Below are 14,562 nucleotides of genomic sequence, written 5' to 3'. Positions count from 1 at the left end.
TTGGTCCTCATGCCCATGGCTGGTGGGTGCTACCCAGCCTTGGAAATTGGCATTTGGGTATCCACTTCAGGGCAAGCTACAGCAGCCACCTGCTGTCCGCTCCCTGGTGGAGTCCCAGGCCCTCTAGAGTTCATGGAGCTGGGAGTCTGGGAGTTTCCAAGGGCAGACGGAGAGAGGGTACTGAGGCAGCTGCCTGAGAGTGGATGCCTGAGGCCCTGTGAGAGAGAAGTCAAGAGGACACACAGGGACCTGCCCCTGGGGCCTGTGGGCAGGGCGTGGCCAGTCTCTGTCCATCCCACCCTGGCCCTTGCATGGAGGTGGGGAGGCCCTCGCCAGCCCAGGGTTCTCACTCAAGTCCATCTACTTAGAAACTCGGGCACAGGGAGGCTTTGGTGTGTTCATGCATTAATTCAGCATGCACATATTGAGTACCTGCTGTATGCCAGCATGGGGAAAGATGCTAGGACACACCCATAAGCAAGAGGCATGGGCTGTGCCCTCGGGCAGCTCAGCGTCTGAGTAGGGGAGAAGTCAGCACCAAATGATGACATCAATGGCTAAAATGACTAATTACAAAGGAAGAGGGCCTTCAGAAGACAAAGGGTATGTCCATCACAGCACAGCTCTGAAGCTCTTGCTGTGGAGGGCAGCTAATGGGTGAAAGCACCAAGTGCTGTGGGAAGTGTGGTGGGGAGGAGCGCAGTGGGTCCAAGGACCTGAGAAGTTGGGTGGCTGGGGCCCCGAGAGCCAGGAGGCTTGGAAGATCGGGTGCGAGCCCTGCCTCGTGGGGCCTTGTGCAGAGTTTGTTTTTATCCCCCCCATTATAGAAAGACACCAGAGAACTTTGAGTAACACGAAGAGAGTTTTAGCTTCAGCATCCCCATGGCTGCTGTGTGGAGAGAGAATTATGGCAGAGCCAGACCGAATGCTGGGGACCAGTTACGAGGCTATAGCAGCATCCATGTGAAAGGTGACAGCCAGGGCAGCCATCCCCAGCAAGGAGGACTGGACCCATCCCTCTGCCTTGGAAAAGACATGTCATGATAGCACATGGCTCAAGGCCATAAATCAAGATCATGTGACCTTGGGCAGGTCACATAAGTCCCGCCAACTGCCTCTGTCACGAGGGTGGATGGGATGTCCTGATTAAGTGTGAATGTGCTTCGTACGCTGTCAAGCTCCAAACACACTTGCTTTCACGGGCAGGAGGGATGCAGTGAACAAAGGCTCCCTGTCAACAGAGCCTGCATGTGCAGGCGCGTCTGCGCGCGCACACAGGGCTCTGTAGGATGGCAGTAACAGACACGCGTGTCTCCAAAGTAGACAAGAGCCTTTCAGATGGGCCAGCTGCAGCTCCTCCTCCCTCCCTCATTCCCTCCTCCCTGAGAGTTCTCAGCAGGAAAGTGCCAAGAAACAGGGTACCTGTCCAGGTGAGGAGCAGGGAGCCCGGGAGCCCCAACGAGCCCAGCCTTACCTGGTGTAGGGCTGTGAGTCCGTCCTCATTGCACAAATCAGGGCTGACCTTATTCTTCAGGAAGTAGCGTACTGCAATAGGAGGGTACAGGAGTGAGCTTCCCGTTGCACACTGGGTGTGCAGGCATGCAGGGGCCTGGGTAAGACCCACTCTCCCCCAGGCCCATGAGGAATGTAGTAACACCTCCCCATTTTACAGATGAGACAACTGAGGCCCAGAATTTCCAAGAGGTGGATGCCGCTGCCTATCTTATTATGGATAACAATAACAAGAACTAACAATTATTCAGCACTTCCTGTATGCCAGGCACTGAGCTAAGCAATTTACATTTGTTGTCCAGAGGGTGCACATTCTAGTCATTGAAAGCATACACTCTGGAGGTTCAAATTTGGGCACCATTCTCATTGGCTGTGCAACCTCGGTCAAGACACTACCTTCTCTGTGCCTCAGTTTTCTCATCTGCAAAATGGGGATGATGTTCATCCTCCTCACGGTGACAGTGTGAGTGGTCATCGAGGCAAGCCATGCCAGGGGCTCAGCACAGTGGCCTGCATGTGGTTTGGGGGTGAACTCCTGCTCTGGTAGCTGTGGTGATTTTTATTAAAACTGTGGGTCCCCGCAGCAGGTAATGGCTCACCTATGGGTGTCAAATGCCCCTTCTTTGGCCCTACTGAGCCCTGGGGAAGGAGGGTAGCAGAGGTTTCAACCATCTCCAATCCCTAGAATTTTGTCTAGGGGTGTGTGTGTGTGTGTGTGTGTGTGTGTGTGTGTGTGTGTGTGTTTTCAGGGATTCTGGGTGGACAGGGAGGCCACAGTGAATAGCACTGACAGCCTGGAATCCCTCTTGCTTAGGATAAGCCCCCTCCCCTTATCACTGTGGTCCTCCTCCCTTCTCCTTTGCCCGCCACCATTCAGGCCCTAATTCTCCCCTGAACCCAAGTGCAAAGGGAGAGAAGAGAGGAGCTCACCCAGCAGCCCTGCAGCCCCCTTCCCCAGCTTGGCAACTGGGACCCCAGCTCTGGCTTTAGCAGGGTGATCTGAGGCCCTCCAGCTTTGCCTCTCCCCGTGGATGAGGAGTCTAGGGGGCCAGTGGGATGAGTCCACTCGAGCCCCTGGCTCCCCTTCCAGGCCACACCTCTACTGTTCCTGTCCAAATGGCTCTGAGCCTGCTTGCAGGGCCTCAGTAGGATCTTCCCTGGATCCAACTTCCCAAAAGTAGACTGTGCAGTTACTGGGCAAGCGGACCTCTAGGCCAGAGGGGTGAACAGAGGGTGGCTGTTTGTGGGGCAAGTGGACGAACTTGAACAAGCAAGCTGGCTTGTGTGTGTGGCCCTCGTGCCATCGTGCTGATGAAGCCAGGCGTGGAGGCCCAGGCACTGCAGATAGGATATATAGGCTGGCCCTGAGCCCTCTGAGCCTCCTCCCACCCCCAGCCAAGTCTGGCTCCCTGTGAAACAGAAGCCAAAGTCCACACCCCCTAATCCCCACCGCAGACACTATCTCCACACTACGCTTCATGCCACAGGGCAGGGCTGAGGTGGCTTCCTCGTTGATTTCTGCTGTGGGGAAACAAATTAGAAGTGAGCTGGTCAGGGTGGAGAGAAGGCTATCCCTTCTGCAGGACAAAAAACCCAGTCAGCAACTCCAGGGGGTACAGGGGAAAAAGACGCTGGTAGGCAAGGGAGGAGTCCTTAAGGGCTCAGGAACAGTGGATGGGGTGGGGGTACAGCCCCTCAGCTCCATCCTCATGAGGCCCAGTTCCCAAACCACAGTCCCAGTTGCACCCTAGGCCTCAGTGTGAGCCAAGGCCCTGCATGAAGGGGAGGTTGAGGTCACCACCCAGCAAGAGGTGGCATCTCCAGTAGACCTGCCCAGTATGCATAGCCAGTATGGCTCAAGCATGACAGGACCTTGTCCAGTAAGGTCAGATCCTTTGGCACTGTCCTGACCAACATGGTGCCACTAGCTACATCTGGCTATTATGGCTGCTTAAATGAATTAACATTTCAAATTTAGTTTCTCAGGCATGCTGTGCTGTTTCAAGTGGTTGGTGGCTACCATATTGGAAAGTGTAGAAATAGAACATTTTCATCTTCCTGGAAAGTTATATTGGACAGTGCTGCTTTGGGGCATTATAAATGAAAATTAGCTCTATCACAAATTGTTAAAATCCTTCCATGGCTCCCCATTGCTCTGGGAATAAAGTCCAAAACTCTTCCTATGGCATACAAGTTCTTGCATGATGTGAGCCCTGCCTGCAGACCTCCAGCTTGTACAGTTCTAGGGGGCACCATCCACATCATGGTTTCTAAGACTGGCATCCTCTGGAGCTGTCCAGTACACAACTTGCTCAGCTGTGCACAATCATCCTACCTGCTAACCTCTCCATTCTCATTTCTTAAACTCCAAACACTTTCCACAAGAGTCTTTTGTCAGTTACAGAGTCACACCACTTCTTGCGGTCTCTGAGATTTTGCATAGTCTGTTCCCATTGCCTGGAAAACTCAATCATTCATCCATCCATCCACCAGCATCCCTTCATCCATCCAACCACTATCATCCATGCATCTGCCTCTAACACTAACATACACACACACACACACACACACACACACACACACACACACCTCAGCCCCACTCCTCATCCTTTAGGTCTCAGCTCAAACTCCCCAGGCTCCTGTTATATATACCCATAGCTCCTATACATCTCATTTACAGCCTTGTCACAACTACAATTGTATAACTAATTATGGGCTTTGAGTGTATCTGCCCATTGGACACTAAGCCCCACGAGGGCAGAACCATGACCTGGTACTTATGACTCTATCCCTAAAGCCTGGTACACAATAAGTTCTCAAGAACTCCTCTAGGACCTTGACCCAATTGGCAGCCCTCTAGTTCAGTACAAGGACAAAGCCTCTCCATCTCTGAGCAAAGCAGATCACCCTCGAGGGCTGACTCCGGAAGACTCATGTCTGTAGCAGGCAGGTCTCTGCTCGCAGGCGCCTCCTACAGACCCGGTGCCTGGTGTTAGCCTCAAGACCATGTAGGAGATTATGGCAAAGCCACTGATCACCACAGCCCAACCTGCCCATGGGTGAGTGAGGGTGCCCTGAGCCTGACAGATGGCCTTTGGGAGAGGAGCAGTGGCCACTATGTCCCTGACTAGGATGGGTTTCTGGATGGTTCTGCTCACATTAGCTAGGGGTTCAATTCCCATGGGATGGGTAGCAGAATAAGCTTCCTGTCCAGGAGATACTCTTTGAGGCAGAAAATAAGCATCAGCTGCCAAAAGCAGTGTTTATGCACAGTAATTATTGGGGTGTCCTCCGTGCTGTGCCGGAATCCAAGCCATGTAATTACCCTGATGTTGGGCAGTTATTTTCAGCCCAAGAGGTGGGACAAATCATTCCCCTCTGTAGGAAGCCCTTAGTACTCATGAGCCAAGGCTGCCTCAGCAGTGCGACTTCTAATGTAGCTAGGAGCCCAAGGCCCGGCTCTGCACCTAGTCACAGGAGCAAAGTCCTCACCGTCCAGTGCACAATCAGGCTCCCTGCCTCTAGAGTTCAGTAAGAAAATGATTATTATATTAATAATATTTTCTGGCCAGGCACAGTGGCTCATGCCTGTAATTCCAGCACTTTGGGAGGCCAAGGCATGTGGATCACTTGAGGTCAGGAGTTCAAGACCAGTCTGGCCAACATGGCGAAACCTTGTCACTACTAAAAATACAAAAATTAGCCGGGCGTGGTAGCTCGTGCCTGTAATCCTAGCTACTCAAGAGGCTGAGGCAGGAGAATAGCTTGAATTTAGGAGGCAGAGGTTGCAGTGAGCCGACACTGCACCATTGCATTCCAGCCTGGGTTACGGAGCAAGACTCTGTCTCAAAAATATATATATAAATAAATAAAAATAATGTTTTCTTACCAAGCCTTTCATTTGCATCTTGGTCAATTCAGAATCACTTTATTTTATAGGTTCACATCTATAATTATTCCTCTCATGCAGAAGAAAAGACAGAGGGCCAGGAAGGTGTAGCTCAGTCACACGTGGCCAAATTAAGGAGCAGGGGTTTGGCACCAGGCCTCTCTGATTTCAAAGCCCAGGCAGGTGGCCAGTGGACCATTCTACTCTGCCCTAAGGCCAGGAATGGAACCAACATTTCTGGATTTCTGCCATGTCGAGACCTGTGCTGAGAGCTGATTTGGGGACGAGGGTAATGGGAAATGGACAGCAGTGACCTCTGCTTCTGGAACTGTCTATGTATCAGAGGCCCTGCAGTCCCAGGCCAAGCCTCTTTTTGAAGACAGAAGAGTTCAAGGATCTGCAAATGGGACAGAAGAAATGGTGTTACCCTGCTGAGGGATTAGCTCTTTCAGGGGCATTTAAAATGTAAACCTGCCTCCCCGACTCCCTGCTTTAAATCTTCTCATGGCTCCATTTTGCTCTTTTCTTCTTCTTCTATTATTATTATTATTTTTAAATATAGAGATAGGATCTCATTATGTTGACCAGGCTGGTCTCAAACTCCTGGCCTCAAGCAATCTTCCCATCTCAGCCTCCCAAAGTGCTGGGATTTAAGTCACGAGCCACCATGCCCAGCCTTCTTCTTCTTTTTCTTTTTTTTTTTTTTGAGACGGAGCCTCGCTCTGTTGCCCAGGCTGGAGTGCAGTGGTGTGATCTCAGCTCTCTTGCCTCAGTCTCCTGAGTAGCTGGGACTACAGGCACATGCCACCATGCTCAGCTAATTTTTTGTATTTTTAGTAGACGGGGTTTCACCGTGTTAGCCAGGATGGTCTAAATCTCCTGACCTCGTGATCTGCCTGCCTCAGCCTCCCAAAGTGCTAGGATTACAGGCGTGAGCCACTGCATCTGGCCGCCACCTTCTTTTTTTGAGACAGGGCCTCACTATGTTGCCCAGGCTGGCCTCAAACTCTTGCTCTCAAGCAATCCTCCCACCTCGGCCTTCTGAGTAGTTGAGACTCCAAGCACACACACAACCATGTCCAGCCTCCACAGTGCTCTTGGGATGAAGTTCAGAATCCTTCCATGACCTTCACTGGGACTGGCAAACTATGGCCTGTGGGCCAAATCTGGCAGGCAGCCTGTTTCTGTAAATAAAGTTTTATTGGAACACATCCACACTCATTCATTTACATATCACCTATGACTGCTTTCACCCTACAACAGCAGATTTGAGTAGGTACAACAGAGACTGTATGGCTCACATGACCTACGATATTTACTATCTGGCCCTTTGCAGAAAAGGTTTGCAGACCCCTGATCTTCAAAGTCCTGTATGGTGTGGTCCCTCCTACAGAGCTACTGCCTTGCATAATTCCAAGGCAATATGCAAATACGCTTGCATAACAGTACCTTGCACTGTTCTCATCATAGTCTGTGTGAATAGAGTGCCCTGGAATTATGCAGTGTGCAGCCTGCTCAGCCATGCCCAGCGGTCCTGTCTCTCTACCTCTCCAGGCTCATCTCTTGCTTTCTAGAGCACCTGGAACAATGGAGGAAGCTGGCTTGGGTCTAAGGTGTTGCCTGGAGCTCAGGGAACACAAAGACGAGAAAGGCACACTTCTTTCCTTCGGCCAGGAGTGTCCACACCTTCTCTCAGTTGCCCACACTCAGGGCAGCTCCCTGCCCACAAAGCCCTAAGTCCCAGGCTCAGCCATCAGTTCGTCGGAGTGACCCATTTATTCTCATGCATTTGCTTAGCTGCAGCTCTAGGCAAGTTATTCCCCCTCTCTGCCTCCATGTCCTCATCTGCAAAATGGGGATCACAACAGTGCTCCCCCATGGCATTGCTGTGGGGTTAAGGAAGACAAGGCCCTGGCTACTGTTAGCATTTATTTTAAAATAAAACAAAATCAACCAGTGAGCTTTTGCTTGTGTCCCAGCCTGTGCTGGGTGCTGGGAATACAACCATCAACACGTTGCATCTCTCAAGAGCTTTAGAGCTGGTGGTAAAATGACAGAGGCAGTCTCCCTCCAGGGAGCTCTGAGCATATGCTGGTTCATGGACCACCGTAAGGCCACAGTCGGTGCCCCACCACCCCCTACGCAGGCAGGACCCTATTGAGATGGCAAAGAAGTGGCTCCCACCCTCCTCACTCACGTATCCCTGCTCCTGGCGCCGACCCCGCCGCTCCGCCCACACCTCCCTGGCAATCTGGCTGGAATCTGGGCCAAACAGGGCCATCTGGTCCTCTCCATCTCCAGCTGTAGCAAGTGAGGCTGAGCCGGCCCGTCTCAGCAGGAAGCTGGTGGCGGCTGCCTTTGCAGGGAGACATTACTGCTGACAAGCTTGTGTTTTCTTTGGCATCTGACCCACTCCATCTCACAGAGCATCTTCCTGACCTCGAGATGGTCAGTGACATGCGACCATAGGCGTGGCTCCTGTTCCTCCTCTGGGGAAACGGGGACAGCCAGACAGAGGTGTCTGCCCAGTGAAGGTGGACCTTGGGCAATCTGCATCTCCCTGGGGGGTGCCCTGGGACTGAGCTGCTGCCACCTGGCCATGTGACTTGCAGTGTCATGTTCACTCACAAGGCCTACCCTCCTATCTCTCTTCCTTCCTTTCCTGCCCAGTGCCCAGCAATGAGGCCTCATCCTCCCACTGCCTCCAAGGCACTGCATGATCTGGTCCCTGCCTGCTCCATATCCGCCTCACCTGGAAATCACTCCCTGAATCCCTCACTGGTTTAGCCACACTGGCCTCTCATTTCCTAAAACAAAACAAAACAAAAAAAAAAACTGAGCTCCGATTCTTCAGGCCTTTACACACAGTTTCCTATGCCTGGAACCCTCTTTCTTCCCGTTGTTGGGCCAGCAAACTCTTCTTCATCCTTCAGATTTTAGCTAAAATGTCACCTCCTCTGGGAGGCCTTCCTTGATTGCCCCAATCTCCATTGAGCTTCCCCATCTATTCTCTCCACACTACCCTGCATTTCTGCTTTTGTCCTTCACAGCAGCACTTACTTTGTTGCCCATGGAGCTACCTGTTCCTGAGGCCATGAAACTATTTCTCAGTGTAGTCCCACAGACACGGGGCATTGCAGGAGCATGACTCAGGAATGAAAAGCAATGATTGTGACTTTTGTACAAAACTGAGTGAGGCCAGAAGTGGTGGCTCACACCTGTAATCCCAATGCTTTGGAAGGCCGAGGCGGTAGGATCACTTAAGGCCAGGAGTTCGAGGCCACAGTGAGCTGTGATTGTACCACTGCACTCCAGCTTGGATGACAGAGCAGGATACTGTCTCTTAAAAACAACAACAACAACAAAACAAACTTTAAAAAATCAGTCAGGAGACGCCCTTCCTTGAGCCTCCCTCATCAACACCGCCAGACCTGGAGGCTGACCACAGGAGTCCTTCAGCTCCCCCCAACACTGTCCCCTCTGCAGGCTGGATGCAGGGGACTCAGTATGTCCCTTTGTCCAGGACCCCACTCCTCATTCTCTCTGCCCTGTGCCCTTGCTCTTTCTACAGCCCCGCACTAACTGTGTGCCAGGCATTGTGTTAAGCCCTTCATATCCATCACGTCAGTTAGTCCTCATAATCCAGCTACGAGGATAAGTAACCCGCTGTTATTAAATAACTCCCTGGGATTATTGCTCCAATTTACAGATGGGAAAACTAAGGCTCAGGTTTGAATACATGAAATGATTTGCCCAAAGACACCTGGCTGGGAATGGTAGAGCTGGGATTTTCATCCAGGCCCAGCCAGCTCTGAAGAGTGAACCCTTAACCACTTTGCTAAAATGGTAGCAAACAAGGACCCAGGGAAGGAAACATATACAGCAGAGAGACATACAGGATGGACACAGATGCTATCATGAAGAGAGCCCACAGGGATGGCAAAAAGCCAAGAGAAAGGTCAAGACCACTGTCAATAAAGGTCAGTGTTCCAGAACATCATGTGATAAAGAAGACAGTTGCCAACAGGCGTTGCTGCAGCCTTTGTGTTTACTATATTTGCAAATGAAGTCACTGAGGCACAGAAGTGAACACTGAGCCTGAGGTCCAGCACCACCTCTGTCGGTCTTCCTGCTGCATCTCCACTGTGGGTAGACCACAGCCTGGCCCTGCTTCCAAGCACCATGGTGGCCTGCCTCATGTTGCCACATCCCGCCCACTGGGTTGCACCTCCTGCATGAAAAGCTCAGTCCGCAAAGACTTATTTCCCCCTCTTCAAGGTGCTGTCAGGACTGCTGTGAGCCCAGCCCTCTGCTCAGATAATGCCAAAGGGTCAGCATTCTCAGAGCAGCCCCTCTGCTCTCCTCCCAAGTCAAAGCTGCCCTGTGTCCCCAAGGCAGTGCGCTTCCAAAATCACCCCACCGAGTAATTGCAACCTTTCCACCCACCATTGCTCCTCCCTGGAGCAGAAATAGTCAGAAATAGCTGCTCTCAGGGAAGCCCGGCAGCCTGGAGCTGAGGGTGGAGACTCAGTCAAGTCGCATGGTGGCTTCTGCAGTGGCTGGTGCAGCCCGCCCCTCTGCCAGGCAGCTCCCCCGAGATCCTGGGTGATGACTCACCCTGTTGGACCAGAAAGACACGGGCTTCCCTCAAAGTCACATTCCCAGGACCAAGCCTCAGGCCCCGGGCGCCAACTCCCTGCTCTTCCCCAGATAGATAGTATCACTCTTGGCCCATTCAAGAAGAGGAGGGGTTGGACAACCGTGTGAAGACACACGGAAGTCAGAGCCCTCGGGCCCTGCTGGTGGGAATGTAAGATGGCACAGCATTGTGGAAAACAGACTGACGGGTCCTTAAAAAGTTAAACATAGCATTACCACCTGACCCAGCAATTCTACTCCTAGGTATATATTTAAGAGGAATGAAAATATATGTCCATACAAAACTTTGCATATGAATGTTTTTATAGCATTAGTTGCCGTATCTCTAAAGTAAGACCCAAATTTCTATCAACTAATGAATGGATAAACAAAATTCCATACAATGGAACAGCATTTTGCCATACAAAGAAATAAAGTATGGCTATGTGTGACAACATGGATGAACCTTGAAAATATCATGCTAAGTAAAGGAAGCCAGACACAGAGGCCACATGTTGTGTGACTTCATTTACATGAAATGTCCAGAATAGGCAAATCCATAGAAAGAGAAAGCAGATTAGTGGTTGCCAGGGGTCAGGGGACTGGAAGGAGAATGGGGAGTGACTACTAATGAGTACAGGGTTTCCTCTGAGGATGCTGAAATTGTTCTGAAATTAAACACTGGTGATAGTTGTACAATCTTGTGAAAGGTCTTGTAGCAAAGACCACAGAATTGCACACTTTAAAAAGGGTAAATTTGGGGCTGGGCGCAGTGGTTCACACCTATAATCCCAGCACTTTGGGAGGCCAAGGCAGGTGGATCACCTGAGGTTAGGAGTTTGAGACCAGCCTGACCAACACGGAGAAACCCTGTCTCTACTAAAAATACAAAATTAGCTGGGCATGGTGGCGCATGCCTGTAATCCCAGCTACTCAGGAGGCTGAGGCAGGAGAATTGCTTGAACCCAGGAGACAGAGGTTGTGGTGAGCCAAGACAGTGCCATTGCACTCCAACCTGGGCAACAAGAGCGAAATTTCATCTCAAAAAAAAAAAACAAAAGGGTAAATTTTGGCCAGGTGCAATGGCTCATGTCTGCAATCCCAGCACTTTGGGAGGCCAAGGCGGGTGGATCACAAGGTCAAGAGGTTGAGACCATCCTGGCCAACATAGTGAAACCCCACCTCTACTAAAAATACAAAAATTAACCTGACGTAGTGGTGAGCACATGTAATCCCAGCTACTCAGGAGGCTGAGGCAGGAGAATCACTTGAACCTGGGAGGTGGAGGTTGCAGTGAACTGAGATCGCACCATTGCACTCCAGCCTGGGCCACAAGAGTGAAACTCTGCCAAACAAACAAACAAACAAACAAAAGGGTAAAATTTATAGTATGTGAATTATATCTCAACTTTAAAAAAAGAAGAGGAAGGGGTTCCAAACTAGGTCTGCTGGGATCTCACTCCCCTGCCAGCCTGGGAGGTCTGTGAGGTCAAGACAGCATCTGTCCCACTCATCACTGTACCCACAGTGCTGAGGACAGTGTCTGGTACACAGTAGGTGCTCAATCATTGTGTAGGGGAAGGAAGGGGGAAGGCCACTGGCCACTTGGGCCCTTCTGGGCCCTATGTGTTCTGCCTGTCTTTCCCAGCATCATCCCTCCTAACTGCCACACACCCTACCAGGCACACTCCATACCACTCTCTCTTGTGCATCTTCTCATGTGCTGTTCCTTCTTCCTGTCTTTTTTTTTTTTTTTTTTTTTGAGACAAGGTCCCTCTGTCACCCAGGCTGGACTGCAGTGGCGTGATCAAGCTCCCCGCAGCCTCGACCTCCAGGGCTCAAGCAATCCTCCTACCTCAGCCTCCTAAGTAGCTGGGAGTATAGGTGCGCACCACCATGCCCAGCTAATTTTTAAATTTTTTTTTGGATTTTTGTGGAGATGACATTTTGCCATGTTGTCCAGGCTGGTCTTGAACTCCTGAGCTCAAGTGATCCTCCTGCCTCAGCCTCCCAAAGGGATGGGATTACAGTCATGAGCCACCACACCCAGCCCTGCCTGTCTTTCTCTGTCTTCACTTCACCTGGTCAATTCTTACTTAGATTCCAAGTCCCAGCTTCAATGTCATTTCCTCTACAAAGCCTCCTGCAGGTCTCCCAGGCTGGGCCAGGCACCCTTCTCATGTGATTGCTGTGCCCCCCAAACTCCAAAAAGACTTAATACTATTTTATAGTCATATATGAATTTGTCTGTGTCTTTACAACACTAAAGTTCTAGAGGGGTAGGGCGAGTAGGACCACCTTTTGGCTATCATGTTTCTCTATGTGATGCAGTTCAGGCCCCCAGTCAATTTCAGATGACCGCAGAAGTGAATGGAGCTTACCTGGCCTCTACCCAAGCCTCAGAAATGGCCAGAACATCTATTCTTGGGCTACTGTATGCTTCTTCCTTTGGACAAGAGCATTCCCTGGCTGGGCCACAGACTTTTCCTTCTCAGAGAGAATCTTCACCCTTTGGCTTGAACAAAGAGGCCAGTTCCTCTCCTACCATCTCTGATACCCTTAGCATCACCAGGACAAGATAGCCAAGGGGACCCCAGACACATAGCTATAAACCTTCTCCCTTCTAGAACCTCCGTGCCCAGGACATATGTCTCTGCTAGACAAAAGGGGTTAACAGAGATTCACATCAGCTACCCAGATGCCTCTGCACATGTAACTTACATTTGGCATTGGGGGTATGCAGGAAAAGTGACAGCACACCCTTTAGGATATAAGCTCTATGTGGGCAATTCATGTCTGAATTCTTATCTGGGGCATGCAGCTCCTAGAGAAAGCACTCAACAAATATTTGTTGACTGAATGAACAAATTAAAAGACGTTTTAATTCTAAGAATAAAAAACTAAAGATACCCAGAAAACTGATGGACAAAGTAGGCCTGCAGTTAATCCTTTTCAAAATGTATAGTCTTTCTGAGACATGGAGGTTGGGGTGAGGTGGGGCATCACTTCCTAATGTGTAAGGGGACATTTGTGTATTAGATTTCCTCAAAGGGAGGGAGAACTGCATTTAACTCAGCTACCGTGAAGATGATATGGGCCTGTAAGGTTTCTCCACCAAAGCTGCAAAGACTGTGTGCCTTGGACCCTTCCCTCTCTCTTCTTCTCCCTTCCTTCCCCTTCTCTTACCCCTTACAGTGCTTAATCTCAGAGAATGACGGCAAGGGTCCCCCTTATCCAGAAACATGATCTTGGAACTTACGCATTCTATTCATACAACATCAGACCCCCGCTGTATCAGGCCCCTGTTCTTTACTGATTCTACCTCCAGAATTCTCCCAGCACCTCTCCTTGCAGCTTCACTGCAGACCTAGCGACCTGATCTCCCTTCCGCTCTGCAGAGCCTGGCGTGCCTAAATAGGCACTGGCCGCCTGGGAGCTCTCCAAGGTATCTGCTCTTATCCCAATTTCCCTCTCCCCAAATGCCCTGCATGCCTCTTTCTGACTTGCTCTTGCTCTCCAAGACCCATCCCTTTCACCTCACTTCTCCTTCCAGCTATCTCTCCTGATTTTTTTTAATAGTCCAATTACTTTATCTCTCCAGGCAAGTAATAGATAAAAATATTTCCAGCCCTGCAAGTAGGAGATACATGCGTATAAACACTGTAATAGCTTCACAGCCATCATAATAGCATCTAACATTCATTGACTATTTTTCCAAGTATGAGGCACTGTCCCAGGGTGTTACATGTATTATCCCAGATCCCTGGGATCCCTCAATCCCCACAACAACACCATGACTTAGGTGCTATTATTAGACCATTTGACAGAGAATTTATATGATTTGCCCAAGCTTATTTAGCTAGTAAGTGCTGAGATTCAATTCTAGTCTGGGTGATTCCATACATAACTGGTATTTCAGGCATGACTAATTACAAGGGACCCTCATTCAATTATAGCCAAGAATAAAATCCATTCCTATCAATCTTTAGTGAGAGGTAACAAGCTGTGTATGAAGGGGGAAGTTCCTTCAGTTCACACCTGTCCCTTTTGAAGCTTCCCTCTGATTTCCCTGGTCCTGTTTTGCTGTCCCAAAACTACCTCTCCAGTCTCTGCCTGCCTTTCAATTTTGGTCTTTCCTAAAGATGCTACTCTGCCTCAGCCCTGTATTACATAGGACATGAACAAATCCTCCTTTGGGCTTCCAAGTGTCTGCCTGGGAAAATAAAACAAGATTTCTGAAAATTTTAAAGGTAACCACACAAGAAATTGAAGTCACTACTTGTATCTTCCACATTATCGATGGAAAAGATAAATGCAAATCAACATAGTATTCGTTAAAGCCGCAAAATGAAAGAAATAATAAAGAAACAAACGCCACAAATCACGAAGCAAGATGACCAACATCCAAATATGTACCAGATGAATAAATTGAATCATTTATCCTCCCCATAAAGCAACAATGATTTGGTTGCCAAAAAAAAAAAAAAAAAAAAAAAAAAAAAAAAAAAAAAAAAAAAAAAAAA

At 49.7% G+C, this 14,562-nt stretch overlaps 1 protein-coding gene across 2 annotated transcripts in view; it reads right to left on the bottom strand.

Annotated features, from left to right (window-relative positions):
* Positions 1–14,562, bottom strand: part of PPP1R16B (protein phosphatase 1 regulatory subunit 16B) — a 122,885-nt gene that overhangs the window by 32,271 nt on the left and 76,052 nt on the right. For both annotated transcript variants that reach the window (XM_017859099.1, XM_017859100.1), the window contains exon 3: positions 1,475–1,545. In XM_017859099.1, the coding sequence (XP_017714588.1) occupies positions 1,475–1,545 (71 nt within the window). The remainder of the gene's footprint in view (positions 1–1,474; positions 1,546–14,562) is intronic.

Source organism: Rhinopithecus bieti, unplaced genomic scaffold (genome assembly GCF_001698545.2).
Source record: "Rhinopithecus bieti isolate Rb0 unplaced genomic scaffold, ASM169854v2 scaffold_38981, whole genome shotgun sequence".
Lineage (NCBI taxonomy): Eukaryota > Metazoa > Chordata > Mammalia > Primates > Cercopithecidae > Rhinopithecus > Rhinopithecus bieti.
This window is presented reverse-complemented; position numbering and strand designations above follow the sequence as displayed.